Raw genomic sequence first — 16,938 nt, forward strand, 5'->3', positions numbered from 1 at the left:
TCCACACGGAAAGGTTCCTGGGATTTTTTATTTTGGCGAGTTGAAAAAAATTTGCGTCCACACTGTGCTAGATTACTGAATTAGTTGCATCCAGAGTGGAACGGATGACTGGGTGAAAATGATGTAATACACGAGGCACACCCTTGTGGGGCGCTGTAAACAGACACAGATGGAACCACGTGGCACACTAAACTGTAGAAGAAGAATGAATACACGTGCGTAAGTCCGTCGTCTTCTGCTTTCCAAGGCTCGCCTAGACTTATGATGAAGTGGAATTACTTCTGCGAGTCATTTTGGAGTTGTGTTAGCTTGTTGTCAAAGCTCACTTCTGGTCACGTGACAGCGACGGGGTGGCGGCAGGTTGGTGACATCATCGTTGTTATGAAGCAGCGGTTCTCTTGTTTACACAGAAACGACAATCTGGCATTTTCAGATTTTTCCTACTCTGGCAGATTTTCAAAAAAATCCTGTTTCAGGGCGCCCAGAAAGGCGTTTTCGTGTGGATGAAAGGCTGAAACGATGAAATACTGACAAAACCTTGTTTTGACCTAAGAACATTTCCGTGCGGGTAGCCCATACGTCAAGCATTAAGAATTCACTTGATTTGACGGCCCTTGAACACACCACACCAACTGCGATGTGACACAATCGTGAGAGTGACTAACTTTCTCCCGATGCCACAGATCGACGTCTAATTGCTCTTCCCTGTTCCTAAATTCTGATGCTGTGTGTAAATGCAAAAATACCTCATGACAAATAGCCATGTTATTGAACTTTGACACTCTCAACCAGTTACATTTCTGGACACTGTCTCCCCTTTTGAGCACCTCTCCATTTGAAGTACATTGGAGCTCAACACACACAACTGGTGATATGTAACAATGACAATGTAACTGCACTTACACACTAATATACATGCGAAACTATACTATTTTATAACCTGCGAGGCACGCTGGGTAACTTTGTGTTGGTGAAGTGTGTGCATTGGCTTTCCAGCATGCCTTGCAGGTTGTGCATTAGTTTAAAATAGTTTCGTTTTGCATGTATATTAGTGTGGAAGCATTTCGATACCCGCATAGGTTGTGTGGTACATTTTTTATATTATCTGTCCAGCATGTGTTACTTGTTGGGCTGTTTTTGGTTGCACCGTGAGTGAGGTGCGCGTTTGAGTGACTACTTTCTGTTGTTGTTTTTTAGTCAATAAACTGCCAAAATCTGGAGATTTTAAGCACAAAAATGCTGAATCGCAGCTATGCAGGGATGTCTAAGAGAGACATGAAGGCCACATATTTTAAAATGTATTTCCCTGTGAGCCATATTGTATTTTTTTTAACAGTGAATCCAACTACCGGTTAATGCGCACATTTATAAGCACGACCAACAATTTTAGAACATAATAAGTCTCTGAATTTATATCTTGAATAATGGTATACTGAAGCTAACCAATAATAATTAACAAAATACTTCTTACCATTCATGCGACTTCTGGTGCTGCATGGTTGTGCACAGTACTCCTCATCTTTCTATCTTTTTGTCCCAATCTTTGCCAAAAGAGTTTGCTTTGCAGAATTAGTGAGATGACTATTTGAGCTCTCTATGACCCCGGTAGGCTACCGCATTATCCAATAATAATCACATGTTGTATAACGTGGTGTTAATTGGTGTATAACCCGACAGCTTGCATTGGCGCTGGCCACCTGCAGTGTGGTAGAAAATGGATGGATGGATTAAAATGCATGAGAATGTTTAATATTTTGATCATTATTTTTAACACTGTGATTTCTGTCGTGTTTTACTTTAAAATGTGTGGAGCGAGTCAGTTGAAAGGAATGGACAACTCACTAAATTTGCTCTTCTTCTGTGTGTTCCAGATCGTGGCTTTGTCTGTTCAACTGAGAGTGAACAAATCTTCCTGAATAAATTGAAGGAGATTCTGAAGGACAACGAGTTTGACGTGTAAGTTCCAGCTTTGCATTGCTTCTTTGGCCAGGAACTTCAGTAGACTCACAGTCACCTTTTTGGACTGCAATGGTTTGGGATAGAGAAAATAAGTACATGGTTCTGAGCCACCTGTCGTAACGGAACTGTAACAATTAATTGGTGGAGGGAACAGAATTGGGATAGAATCTTACATTACATCTTTCTTAAACTGTACAGCAAAAAAGTATTTACAAATAAAAGTCCAATGGGTTTGCAAGGTCTGAGGGCAACTGATCAGATCTAGATGACTGATGGCTCATATTCACCGACTTTCTTATTCAAGCAGGAACAGATGAGAGAAGTTCTCACTTCAGAGATTGATATGATTTTACAGTGACTCCTGCATAGTTAAGTAGTATTTCATTCACTTCACTTTTATCTTTTTACACTTTTTCCTGTATTGTCCTTGGAGTCTAGTGACTAAGTGAGGTATAGCATGAAAGGTACCTTGCAAATACGGCACCGAGCTAACACGAGATAGATATCACTGCTACAACTTGGCGAAATCTTTACTTTTGTCGGTTTCCTTATGACTGAGAAACGTAAGCGCTCACCTGTTCTTTAACTCCTTAAAGGAAAACTGCACTTTTTTTAGGGGGAATTTTGCCCATAATCCACAGTCCTGACATGAGACATGAACACACATGTCCTTTTCTTTTCCGTGCGTTCTAAGTAGAGTAAAACTGTTGGCACGAGGCAGCTAACAATGCAGATGATGGGACTCACCTATTCCGCCAATAAAGCCTTCTATAAAAACACCTCCAAAAACCTCCAACAAGGTTTCATGGTTTTATATACACGCTGTGACCATGTAGTTACAGGCACATTCATGATAATGTAATACTTACAGCATCTTGCCATGTTTTGCTCATTTTAAGCATTACCGGAACTTCCTTCCTGGGAGCATTGATTTCACAGAGCCCATAGCAACGAACGCTACTTTCACACAAGTTCAAGTTCAAGTTCAAGTTCAAGTTCAAGTTCACACAAGGCCAGAATCTTCACTAACTCTAGGCCGTTTTGTCATGATCGTCCTTGTTTTCCATTCATCTACTTTTTTAAACAGATGTCTATTGGGTCAAATGAGGTAGCAGTCAAAGGGTTCTTTCGACAGCATGATGTGCTAATCCAGACGGAGCAACTTTATGATCAATATAATAATTAAAAAACAAGCAAGCATCCCAACTGATAGTTGTATAATGCTGCGACCATCAAGTAAATTTATTTGTATTTGTCCATTTGGCTTCTACATGGCATATGCTTGTCAGTGATAATTTTTGTTGCATGACTTATCTCATCTTATTCTTGGAATTCAGAGTCTTTTTTTCCCCACTCCTGTCATTTAAACACTGAGTCATTCTGCTTTGTTCAGTACCCTATTGCTCCATATTCCAGTTGATTCAGCGGCAAAATAAAGACTTAAAGCCACGTAAAGGGGTGTGGCCCGATAGCGAAACGTGTTAATCACTGCAGCATTCTCCTGACGTCTGGCAGCCTCCCTCCCATGACATTTTTCATAGTTGTTAAGCAAACTAATTAAGAGACAGCCAGACAGCAGCACATGCAGCTGATTCTCTGGAGGCTTTTTCTGGCCCAGAAATAAAGAAAGACAATGAGACTGCAGTAGAATATCACTTTATTGTCCTGATGCCAGACACTATAGACTTGATACAATGCTACAAGATAAGGTACAAATCTACCAGATGATGTACTGCAGTGGCTATCGTGGAGCAGCATGACCTGACTTGGCTGTGATTCATTTGCATTCAGAGTCCAAAAATGTATTTTTTGCCTGTTTTTTCTGCAGAGAACACATCTCATCCACATGGGTAACAATTTCTAAATATGTGATAATAGAGGTGAAATGTACCACTGTTAGAAGAAAGCCCACAGTTTTTACATGTTTATGCTGTCATGCTTCATTGATAATGTTTTTCGTCATGCGTTGAGATTTCTCACTTTGTTTGGTGGACCTTGAACGCACCATAGTGCATAGCAATCCGCCCCCAAAACTTGCAGCGAGGTGAACACAAGTTAATATATTATCGTACGTCCTTTCCGGAATTACAACAGTATAGCTTCGAGAAAAGCCTTCTCTAGCCTGGTAGCCTCTAGTGCTAGCCTGGCGATCAGGCTAAAGGCTGGATGGATCGATCACCTTACATTATCATTCATTAGTGGTGAACAGCTGTACATTTTATACTTCAAATGTGTTTTAATAAGCGTGTGAGGTATATTTAGGGCTTAAACTTGGATTGTGTTGCGAGTGAACAATGGCAATTGAAGAGCGAAAGGGAGGATTCTGGAGCTGAAGCTAATCTAATAATTATAGCAGTCGCTTTTATTGCAAATGTTGATCTGAAATTGGAGGAGGAGGTCGACGTCAAGATAGCAGGAGGGTTTGGGTGGAGGATTTTATGTTTGTCGTTCGCAGGTGGTCTTGGAATGTAACTCCCATGAATAGCGGGGATCTACTGTACTGTACTTCTATTTTCACTGTTTATTGATTGAATGCAAAGCCCAGTTGACTGCTTGGTAGTTTTCCATTCATATTCCCTCTCAAACTCAAAGCCACACACCACTTAAGCTGTACACCTATTCAAGTACACACGCACGCACGCACACACACACACACACACACACACACACACACACACACACAGAAGCAATTATGAGACAGGCGCTCCACATGCTCTCCAGAACTCTGTAGACACCCACATTTACACATCACTGCATACACCCACAGTAAAAACAGTGCTTATCCGACTGAGACCTTCAGCTAAAGACTCTTATACAGAATGACTGCACGAGTGCTAATGCCAAAAGTCCTCTTCTTTGTCAGTCATGTACAGTGGAACTCGCTCAAGTCGCTTAAAATATGCACAAATGGAGGAAAACCATGTCAACAACAACAAACCCTTTATCATCATCCATTCTTCTGAAGAAAATCTGTAAACAATGGCTAGTTTTGGTGCAATTTTGTTTTTTGACTCAGCCAACCAGTCAGACGGGCGTTGATGTAAACGGGTTCCACCGTAACTGCTGTTCTTAACGTTTATTTCTTTGGTTCTTACTTACTGCTGAGTCTTTTGACTAGAGTCCATTATAAAGCTGTATTAATTGAATATGAATGTTTTCCATTGTGTTTAGGACGCAGGCGTCCACTATTGGGGATGGAGAGGATTTCAGTGATCTTACCCTTCATTCTTCTCTTCATTTGACACCAGAAGAAGTGCAGTGTACACCTGCTTCAGCTGTGGAGGTGCACAAGGACTCTGAGCCAGGTAAATGTTGTTTTTTTAAACTGTACTTCAAAGAGACACATTTTAGCAATTTGTGGGTGTTAGTTGTAGGGTTGAGTCTTTTTTTTGTTTGTTTTTTCATTCAAAGAAGACCTTTGACTGTGTCAGGTATTGTGGAGCTTTTGACTGAATAAATCAAAGCAATGCAAACTTGTTTTGAGGTAAAATGAATATGAGGAGTGTGACAAATCAATCCTATTCATCAATAACACTGCATGGCCCGATACCACTTTATTTCCTTTATTTCCAATACCGGGCTGTACGATGGCAGAGTGGTTAGCATGTTGGCCACACAGTCAGGAGATCGGAAGACCTGGGTTCGAATCTCCGCTTGGTCATCTCTGTGTGGAGTTTGCATGTTCTCCCCGTGCCTGGGGTTTCTCCGGGTAGTCCAGTTTCCTCCAACATTCCAAAAACATGCATTGAAGGACCGCCAAACAAAGTGCGGAATCTTAGCACTTGACGAAAAAACATCAGTTAAGCATAAAGCCATAAATATGTAAAGATTGTACTGTACATTTTACTTGTATTATCACATAGTTATAGATAATTATTAACTTTGAGTGAATGAGATGTTTTTATCTGTGGAAAAAAACGTCCTATTTAAAAAAAAATACATATTACGTGTTCATGAATGTGCAGGGATCCGCTGTATATGTTCTTTGGGGCGGCATGGCTCAGGCGGTACAGTAGTCGTCTCCCAATCTGAAGGTTGCAGGTTTGATCCTCCATCCTTTCATGATCATGTCGAAGTATCCTCAGGCAAGATACTGAACCCCCAGTTGCTCCTGATGCTGCGTCATCAGTAGGTAAATGAGGTAACAGTGTCAAGGCGCTTTGCGTACCTTAAAGGTAGAAAAGCGCTATACACGTGAAAGTCCATTTCCCTTTACCTTTGCTTAATGCAGACATAAAAAAAATACAATGCTCAGACTGTGCAATGATATTCTTCTCCCCTGAAGGAAGAACACATGACTGAAGTTATGTAATACTGCTACTTTTTGTTTAAGCTTTGAATGCACATACCTTTTTTTTTTCCAGATAGCCGACCCAGTGAATTTGGCCAGTATCGGACCAATACCAATCCTCAGTATTGGATCAGACCGTCCCTATTTGTAAAAGGAATATACATTATTTGTTTTTTGTGTACTATATACAGTATATATATATATTTATATGCATAGAGAGAGCAGAAAAGATATTAAACTCTTGCAATAACCAATTTTGACTCATAGCGGAGTGGAAACGCACACTAAGGTTGAAGCTCTGCTTACTTTAATGTAACGTTGCCTAAGCTTCCAAGATGCTAACACTGCCTAATCATCCTTTCTTCCGTTTCTCTAGAATTTGTGAGAAGTAGTGGTCAAATCCCAGCCGAGGCTGTTGTTGATGAGGAGGCCATTTTAAGTGTCCTGGAGAACAGTCAGAACTTTGCACAGCACTCTCAGACGTCCAACAACCCATCCCCATTAGGTGAAAAGTCATTCTTTTGTCCCCTGTATTAACCTGTTGAGTAATTAATATGACTTGATACGGTTAAATTGGCCACTATCTGATGATACAGTAGCTAATTAATATTAATGACAAACTCCCCTCCCTCATTTTTTGATTTATGCAGACAGCAGCCAAGACCGAGCCGTCATTGATTTGCTGGCAGGCCTAGCAGATGATGGTTTCTGCTGGACTCCCGTTTTGCACAATTCACAGTCCCATTCCCGTACTGGTGCTAAGAGCTACGACTACAACAGCGACGAAGAGGAGGCAAGACCAGAGCTGGACAAGGAAGAGGAAGAGCTTAGCGTGACCATGTCACAGCAATGGGACAAGGAGCCGCCTGAAAGCTCTTTTTTGCCAAGGTCTGTTTGATTCACTGACAGCATTCGTGTGTTGTTGTGATCTGCCTTGAATATGCAGGTAGCAGAGCAGTACAGTCTTTGTATGTGCCGCATTTATTCTTTGTCCTGGTGTGTACAGGCCTGGTGTCAAGGAGACAGAGGACAGCCTCAGTGATGAGCAACAGGAGTCCTCAGACGAAGACATTGAGTGGAGTGCAAATAATTCTTTATTTAACCTGTCCATCCCCCAGCTGGACGGGGCAGCCGACGAGAGCAGCGGTGAGTGTTTGCGTTGCGGTCTGTCTTTATACCTCAAAAGTTAATTTCAGTATTGAAACTTGAGTGGATGCCAGGTTTTGCCTTCACATTCACTTCCACCTCCTGTTGTTGGCGACCTGTTGCTCTGTGGAGCCAACTTCTAGCTCACCTGGTTCCCAATTTCTTTTCTATGATCTGTTTCTTCGCTGCATTTTCTGTCTTGAACTACAGTATTCTCTTCTAGCTCAGCACAGAGCCTACTGGCGTTGAGGAGAGTTTTGTTAATGTCCTTTTGGTCACTAATAGAGCCTCTTGTTAAAAATAAATTTAACAAGAAAACTAAAACTAAAACCAACAAAAATGTAAAAAATCAGCAATAATTTTACAAGAATAAAATCCAAATATTAAGAGAAAAAAGTTGGACTCTAATGAGGAAAAAGTCGTAATTTTACAATAACGAAGTAATATTATGAGAAAAAATAATGCAATTTTATAGCATAAATTTTAAATAATATAAGAAAAAATATGTTATTTTTTAAAAGTTGTGATGTTATGAGAAACAAACAAACCAACGAATAAAGTTGTAATCTTGGGAAAATTAGGTTGAGGAAAAAAGTTATAATGTTTTGAAAATTTACAAACATTTACAAGAACAATATGAAATAGCTGGAAATTAAAAAAAAAAACAAAATAACATCAGCAGAAATGGAAAAAAGTCATAACAAACTTGTAATATTATTAGAAAAAATAATGTTATTTTAGAAGCACAGATTTTAAATATTAAAGAAAAAATTTTTATATATATATATATAAAATATGGTATACTCATGTTATATTGTGTTATAAAAGTCATTACCTTATGAGAAACAAACAAAACAAAAGAAAGTAAATAAAGAGTCATAATATAAAGTCAAAATATTATGGGAATAAAGTCATAATTCAGAGAAAAAAAGGGACTACAAGAAATATGTGGGGGGCCTGCCAGCTATTGAGCAGTAGCAGAATTGGGGAAAAAAAGAGCAAAGACAAATGTTCATGCTAATTTTTCATGCTTTTTCACAAAGCTGAGATGCAGTTTAAAAAAAATACTATACAGTATATTAACTTCTTAGCATGTCTACATTTCCAAAATATCAAATTGGCCCTTCCATCCTTTCGGTTTTCACTACATGGCCCTTGCTGGAAAAGGTTTGAACACCCCTTCTTTAATGACTCTTTCAATTGATCTAATAATTCCTTCATCAGTAGTTGCTGGACATTTGCCAATGATATCCGTGTCTGTTTGGAGACAAGGATATTGTCAGAATTGTGTGCAATGATTAACTGCTAACACTTGCTACCTTACAAATCAAACATAATTAGGAAACTTGTACTGTAAATACCGACTTTTCTTTCTGTTGTCATTTATAGATTCATCCTTAACAGACAGTGGCTCTCGGACGCAGTCTTCTCTCATAGTCACAGAGAAGATAATCGTGAAAAGGAATCCCTTTCCTGGAGAGATTGTCCACCTTGAACCCCCCTCCACAGCTAAGATCTTTCTGGAGTGTAAGCTCCCCGAGCACAGACCAGTTCATGTTCTGGACACGGAGCAACCGCTCGACAAGCACTTTCAGTCCAAGAGCCGTCAGGACAGCAGTAGTGAATGTTCAGCAGGCTTAAAGGTTAATAAAGAAATTCCTTACATCCCGCCTGTTAAACACCCAATCCCCTGCAAAACAATCAGTCACCCAGAGGTGCCTGCCATGTGTGTCGACAAAGAGGACATTCGACCCGTGTACAGCTATGACAAGAAAGCATCTTTAGCTTTGGATAACACCGACCTTGAAAGTTTCCAGTTTAGCAACAGTAAGATCACAAATAGAAGAAAGAATTACAGCAGCATGAAGAATGTAGAAACCAACTGTCTGTCAATCCTTCAGAACCACAGGGCCTTCTCTCTCTGCTACTCTGAGCTGAGGAACTGCTCAACCAAGACGGACCTTGAACTTAGCCAGATGGACAGAAATAGCCCCCTCCTGAAATCAGCACTACAAGAGGATGTTTTCCCCAATCCTCAGGAAGGGGAGACGAGTCAAGATAGTGACGAGGAAGATGTTGGTGAGCTGAAAATAAGGTATGAGGACTATCAGGAAAATAAGACAGAAAAAACTATTGTTGCCCAGCAGGAAGCACACTACAAATTTTTCCCAAGTGTAATTCTCTCCAACTGCCTACATAGGAAGAAAGTTAGCAGCAAAAAGCTTCTTGAGCCATGCAGCAAGCCGGAGCAGTCCCAAAATCGCAGGCCGAGGCTAAAAGTCAATAAAAAGAGAATTTCAGGCCCAAAGAACAAGTTGAACGTAGATGAAAGCTCTACATCCGACAGCCAAGTCAGCGTTGGCTGCACCTCTGTCACTCCTGATCATCCAGGGATTGGTGACACAGAAATGCTAGTTTGTGAGGATAATTCTACACAAGAGTCCGTCTTAGATGAGCCGGTCCTAGAGGGAGAGTCGCTCACAAAAGGTGACCCGGAAATTGTGGCGAGATCTGTAACGGAACAGGCAGAACAGCTTCCATTGCCCACCGCCATGGACACAGCCCCAGCTCTCAGTTTTTCAGAGGACGCTAAAGACACAGCAGAAGACAGTTTAAGCCTCCTGCAAGATTTGGATGCTAAAGTCACTTGTACGAACCCCTCCTCCCTGCCTGGTAGTAAATACACCCTGAGGACCAAACGGAAGATGATTTATGATGGTGACGATGGGGAATACGTAGGTGCCACCCGGTCTAAAAACCCAGCCTACGTGAAAGAACGTCTCAAAGGCCGCAATGTCCGAAGTGGGCAGGAGCTAAAATACCAGAAACGACGTAAGAAGGAACCCCCTATCATCATTAAGTACATTATTATCAACAGGTTCAAAGGACAGAAAAACATGTTGGTGAAAATGTGCAAAGTCAATGCAGACGAGCAGAGAGTAACACTAACAAAGGACAAGTTGGATGAGTACAGTAAACTGGCTCCTCTGAAGGATTTCTGGCCAAAGGTGGCAGAGTCTACTGCAGTTGAGTTCCCGGTCATGGAGGCAAAGGCAAAAAAACAACACAAACGGAAGTCTAAAGTCAACTCTACAAATACAAAAACTGTGAACAGCGTCTCTAAATTTCAAGTCGGATTGGGTGAAATGGTGAAAAGAACCAAGGGCTCTGAAAGGAGCCAATGTTTACCCTCTCTACCACCTCCTCAACCATGTTACTGTGAGCTGGCAGATGACCATAACAGTGATTATACTGATGTTATGTTGGAGCTAGGCTATCTCTCTGACAGAGCACCTAGCCCAACAGACTCAACACCCCCTCGCTGTTGGTCTCCAACAGATCCCGTCATGGACACCAGGACTTCAAAGCAAAAGCAATTAATAAACCCACTCAGTGATCCATGCCTTAGTTTTGCTCATCAAATGCCACCTTTACCAACCAAAAAAGCTCAAAAGAGGCATAAAATGTCCAAACCTAAGAAATCAACAGATTCTAAAAGGAAAGTCAAGATGAATACTATTAAGCCACTAGAAGAAAATCCAAAACAAGACAACTCACAAACCAGCAAAGCTAATCCTAGACAGAGAAGGAAAGCCATGGGGACAGTTGAAAAAATAAACAGCTCAGCAAACACCTCAAGACCTAAATGGTCAAACAAAAGGAAGTCCATGGATTCTAAAAGTCATAACGAAAAGAAAGATGTGTCACAGGTACTTTTCCCAGAAGACAATTCATCTCCATCTGAAAATCCAGTGAATATAGATAACAATCACGAGCAGACAACAACTAAACTCACAGTCCAGTCAGTAGAACCAAAGTTTGAAGACTGTGAGATTTCTATCATGGAGACCAACCAAAAGATGCCGCCACAGGTTCAGACAAAGCAGCAAGGTTGTCAGACCACTGTAGTAAAGGTAGAACCTTGCATGGAAGACTTGAAAGCTTCATCACTGTCGCAGACACCCTCACTGGAAGACAGAAAAGACGCTCAACTAGCAAAAGCCTCCCCACAGTCAGGCCTGAAGAACGGACAGGTTCCCGGTCTCTCTCAGACCCACTGTAGCTTGTCTGTCCTCAGGAAACTTTACCAAAAGAGTCAACGTGGTCAGACACAAGTGGGCGGTGATGTCAACTCTTCCACTGTTGTAGCTCAGGCAGGAGCAGACCTGATAACAAAACAAGCCAAATCAAGAAAAGCCACGCCAAGGAAACCCTTGACCACCAAATCTATTATCCCCAAGGATGTAAAACCCAGGATAAGAAAAACCAAGCCAAACAACACCCAGCCTGCTTTGTCAGGGAAGGAGGAGGCCATCATGTTAGATGACTGCTTGTTCATTCCGTCCGACCCAGACATGGACAGTTGCAACTTGATAGAAGACAGCTTGTCCCCGGAGCTGCCTGATAACTGTTCCTTTGATATAAATGCCATTGATCAGACGGAATTCTCCAGCCCATACAGTGGCACACAGTTTGTCCTGACTGATAAAAATTTACCTCTTAAGTTTTTGAGTGATGCCAATCAGGAAAACGTTTCTGCCCAGGCACTGGGCTTTGGGAAAAAGTTGGATAGGCTATCAGGTCCTGGGGAGGATCTGAAACAGGAGTTTGACTGGCACAGGTTCAAGCCGTCTAGCACTGAAGATGGGGAGTGTACTACAAACCAACTCACCTTCATTGACTCTGACAAATTCCAGAAGAGAGATTGCCAATTGTCTTCAGGCAGTGCCCAAACCCTCAGCCCCTTTCAAGATTTCTACTGTGAAAGAAAAGAGCTCCTGTTTTCAGCCTGTGATCCTGTGCTACCACTGCCTTTAAGCTCTGCTTCGTTTGTCAGCCACGAGGGCTCTCCGACAGGCGAGTTTCTGGAATGCATGGATGGATTTACATCCCCCACGCCAAGTAGCTCTCCTCGCTCCGTCAGCTCAATCTCTCAGGTGAGGGCAAGCCAGATGCTGCGGGGACCAGGGGGAGGAGCCCACTTTCTGAAGCCCCTCATGTCCCCTCCAAGCAGGGAGGAGATCCTCAGCACTCTGTTGGACCTGGAGATATCAGAGGCCACCTTTCAGGAGCCCTTCTGCAGCGACCCCTCTGATGCCCCAGGAAAACCAATGTGAGAATATATTGACCAACAACACACAGCAACAGTGATTACTTTTGAACTAGCTTTCACAATAACAAATACCCCAATATGTAAAATTTGTTTTTAAGATGTGCGTTCCGTAAACACACAAAATACAGTGGAACCCATAGTTCTGTCTTTGTCAGCCAACTCAGGTCGTAGTCCACCGTGTTCTCTAAAGTAAGCCGACCTTGACATATACTGTATGTTTGTCAACATAATGTTTAAGACCCAAACGGATAATTTCTAAGAAAAATGGGTCCGTTTATGTTTAACTTCATCATTATTGCTAAGCAGCGAAAAACAACAGCAGCGACTAACAGTTAAGTGCAACTTATATATCAATAGTGCAACTTATATATCAAAACTAGAGTGAGTGGTGATTGTTTTTGGGTTTTCTTTTTTTGGCAACACTTAGTGGCCGCAATAATTTATTTAGTTGTGCGTGTGACGTAGTTGGATGAAACAGAGCATACCAGACACTTTATTGTTTCGGAATACTTTCTAATATACTTCTGCCTTGGAAGCTATGTGTCTGTAAGTAATGTGCGACTATAATTATATGATGCGTGTGGGTTCTATCACAGTAACTAACAAAATGTACCTGAGTTTTTTGTTTTGTATTTTTTTACTGTTAGCCACTTGAAGAAAGATTTTTGGATGGTCTAAATCTTTATTATTCTCATTGTAGTCAAGACAAACACAGTAATTCCTTGTTTATGGCAGTTAATTGGTTCGAGACCTGCCCATGATAAGTGAGTTTCCGCAAAGTAGGGTTCCTAATTTATAAAGCAAAGAAAACCTGTTTACGGCCTTCTAAATATGTTTTTTTTTTTAACATTATTAGAGCCCTCTAGACATGAAATAACATCACTACAGTCGCCTTTACACTCCTATTCCACAATATAGTAGACATAATAAGAGATAATACAGATTAAAATAATACAGATAATTAAGATAATACAGATTCACACATGTTCCAGTTTCTGGACAGTCCTAACTTAGGTGGCTATTGTCTCATCAATGTAACATTACTGACACCTAGTGACCACTGTAGAATACCACATATCAAAACATTTCTTTCAATGCATTTTTGGAATGCCTTATATTTGTGTTTTAATCAATTTAGTCATTTTATGCTTGTAAATACTTAATATAGGCCAAAAGTACATCCAGTTTGCTTAAATGTGTATATTTTGGGAGTAATAAAAGGCTGTGGTCAACCAGGAAACAGGCATGATTTATTACTTGATATAGTTTTGAAATACCCTGATAGAGTGAAGAAGCGAGGGACGACTTAAATGAAATTGGCACAGCAGCTCTATTAATAAGAGTATAAAATATGAAAACAGAAGAATCTAAATAAAATATGCACAAATGGAGGATAATTATGTCTCTGGTGAAAGAGTGACAAGTGTTGATGTGATTCAGCCAGTCTGAGGGGGTGTCGACTTAAACCGGTTCCACTGTGTTAGTAGTAGCTCTGCTGTACCCACCGTTTAATAGCTGTGTAATTATGTAATCAACCTCATGTGCTTTTCCTTTTGTCTTTAGGGAGGTTGGTGGTCGTCAGCTAACAGTGGGAACGAGGCTCGCAAATGACCTAAAAGAGTTCAGCGGAGAACTGTGTCTGGAGGGCCTGCATTTCTGGAAGACGGCCTTCTCGGCCATGACACACCCTGACGCTGCCCCTATATCATCTCTGCAAGCCCAGAGAGCGCACACAAGTAAAGAACAGACTATGAGTGACCCATCCTCAGCCAGCGACAAACAGGTCATCCTTTTGCCCTGCAAAAGCGCGCCAAGTCGAGAACATGTGCAGCTGTGGTTGGAAGCCAGGAAGCAGTATGAGACTTTGCGAAAAGGCATAAGAGACGCAGATTTGCTAAAGAAGGAGAGGGTGGCCGTGCACGGGGATGCAAGCCCGAGCACAACTGAGTCGACTGTTGCCAGCTGTTCCACATCTGTACTAAGCCTGTGTGGAAAGCCCATCAGAACCCAAAGGAGAAGGAAACGTAACCTTTCACTAATCCTGCCTCCTCCAAAGATTCCAGGCTACCCTTGTAACTCTGCAGACGTCAGTCCAATATCAAAAGAAGGTTCTGTCAATCTTGAAGAGGATAATGAAAATCCAGAAAAAAATAAAACCAGCTCTCCAGAGTCCCCAGAGCTTCCCACATGGCAGCAACCCAGCAGTGTGTCAGCCACTGACGGCTTCAACCAAACCAGGCTGAGTGAAAACTCTCCTGAGCCATTATCGCCTGAGCCCTCCTTGGAAAGACTGGGCAAGAGTAGCCCCTCATTTCTCCACGTCCGAGAAGAGGAGACGATAAACTCCCAACACCTTCACAGCACTCCTTGTTTAAAGAGGCACCGAAGAAGCAGTGAAGATCATGCACCTGTATGCAGCACCCCTATATCTCATGGTAAGAAGCCTTCTTTGTGTAACTTTCTACTTGGAGCTGTTTCCTCATCAATGCTCCTGTGGCATTCCCGTTACAGATGACCCTGTTGCTCAGAGAATCCAGCAGAGGAGGAGAAGCCAAGCTGAGCCTCTGAGAAGAGTGCTACTTAACACACAGATGAAGGTAAGACTTTAACAGGTGGTATGCTGAGTGAAGGGCTGCAACTAACAACTATTTTATTCATCTGAAACGTGTTGTTTTGATTAGTCGAGATCGGTTAGGCCCTGGACGGACCAAATCAGTATGAACCAAACACAAACACTTAGTGGTTTGGTTCGCAACATGTCTGAAAAGAGGCAGCTCTGTTATATAAGAGTAGAAAATATCATATGAAAACAGAATATACAAGTAATCCTTCGCCACTTTGCGCTTCGGATTTTGCGGCTTCACTCTTATCACGGTTTTTCAAAAATATTCACTAATAAATCGTGCCGTTTTGTGGTTGAATCCGGCCTATTATTAGTCTAAAAATATGCATATTTAAGCGAATTGTGCATATTTTTGGTCTAAATTAAGCATTTCCAAGCATAAAAATGGCTTAATGACGTAAAATACAAATATAAGGCATTCAGAAAACTCAGACATTTTGATATGTAATGTTCTACAATGGTCACTAGGTGTCAGTAATGTTATAATGTAATGTTACGTATAGAACAGGAAGTACAATGAGCTCTCCCAATGCTAACATTTTTCTAATATATTGGGTAATTTGAATGTAAAGGGGTGTTATTTCATCTTTTGCGGGCACTAAAATTGTTAAAAAACTTACTTAGAAGGTCATAAACAAGTTTTCTATGCTCCGAAAATATTCCATTTATAAATAAGGAACCCTACCTCATGGAAGTTCACTTATCACGGTCGGGTCTGGAACCAGTTAACCACAATAAACAAGGGATTAATGGGTATGCAAGTTACGACTAGTTTGGGTTTCGATTTCGATTACGTCGGCAACCGCTTATGTCAACGTCAGCCGACATAAACGGGTTTCACTGTACTACATCCTTGTATTTGTCTTCCACAGAACCACTTTGCTGCTCTGAATGTTCCGAAAAGAGACAATTCTCAGATTGAAGGTCCCAGCATCGTCAACACTTATGGCTTCAAAGTCAGCATGCAAAACCTGCAGGATGCCAAAGCTCTGCATGAGGTGAGTTGTACCTTCATGATCCTCTCCCACATGTCACATTTTCCAACAATAAATGTAACATGTAATACATGGCATTACATTTTTTATATATGTGAGGCGGCTGAGACACATTTGGGAATATTGGTTTTCATGCAGGATGAGTGTAAATGCTTCTAACATCTATTATATCATTAAAAGTGATACACAGTGCTGTAATTATGTGTCAATACCATGATGATGCCTTGTGAGGGAATTTGTAGTAGTTTCTTAATAAAAAAAAATATAGAAAATAAGTTAGTTAGTTAAGTGGACACACACAATAAAGAGTCACTCGGCATCATTTAGGATAAATATATAATTACAGAAGTAAAAAAATAGACTAAATCACCCAATTTATAAGTAATTTATGTATTTAAATCAAACATTAACTTATTGGTGTTTCGATAAATGAAATGTGTTTCTTGGCATAATCTATGTTATTATTGAGTTAGTTATAGAGAGTTGTTACGAGGGGTGTCCCAATACAACTTTTTTCACTTCCAAAACCGATATTGCAACCTTGGATATCGGCCGATAGAGATATCTATCCAATATCAGCACGGATCATACATATTTGTATGGCTTATGTTGAAGTGTGGAATGTCAGAAAATGCTTGATCAGGTGATATTACTTGGATAACAATAGCCAGCAACAGTAGGTGTGAGAAAACTTACCCATTTACTTCTTTATGCATCTGGGGTACAGTTTTATCAAGCTAGGCATAATGTGATGCTTAGTGAAGCGTTTGAACCCGACATTACCCACCACCGACAGGGGCTGGCTCTTTTC

The 16,938-nt window shown here is 41.0% G+C and overlaps 1 protein-coding gene across 2 annotated transcripts in view; it reads left to right on the forward strand.

Annotated features, from left to right (window-relative positions):
* The window catches only part of rev3l (REV3 like, DNA directed polymerase zeta catalytic subunit), a 60,173-nt gene that overhangs the window by 27,249 nt on the left and 15,986 nt on the right, over positions 1-16,938 (forward strand). For both annotated transcript variants that reach the window (XM_054761447.1, XM_054761449.1), the window contains exons 8-16: positions 1,872-1,956; positions 5,131-5,264; positions 6,627-6,755; positions 6,901-7,138; positions 7,257-7,396; positions 8,786-12,509; positions 14,073-14,944; positions 15,021-15,106; positions 16,005-16,130. In XM_054761447.1, coding sequence (XP_054617422.1) covers positions 1,872-1,956; positions 5,131-5,264; positions 6,627-6,755; positions 6,901-7,138; positions 7,257-7,396; positions 8,786-12,509; positions 14,073-14,944; positions 15,021-15,106; positions 16,005-16,130 — 5,534 coding nt within the window. The remainder of the gene's footprint in view (positions 1-1,871; positions 1,957-5,130; positions 5,265-6,626; positions 6,756-6,900; positions 7,139-7,256; positions 7,397-8,785; positions 12,510-14,072; positions 14,945-15,020; positions 15,107-16,004; positions 16,131-16,938) is intronic.

This window comes from Dunckerocampus dactyliophorus, chromosome 19, assembly GCF_027744805.1.
Source record: "Dunckerocampus dactyliophorus isolate RoL2022-P2 chromosome 19, RoL_Ddac_1.1, whole genome shotgun sequence".
NCBI classification, from domain to species: Eukaryota; Metazoa; Chordata; class Actinopteri; order Syngnathiformes; family Syngnathidae; genus Dunckerocampus; species Dunckerocampus dactyliophorus.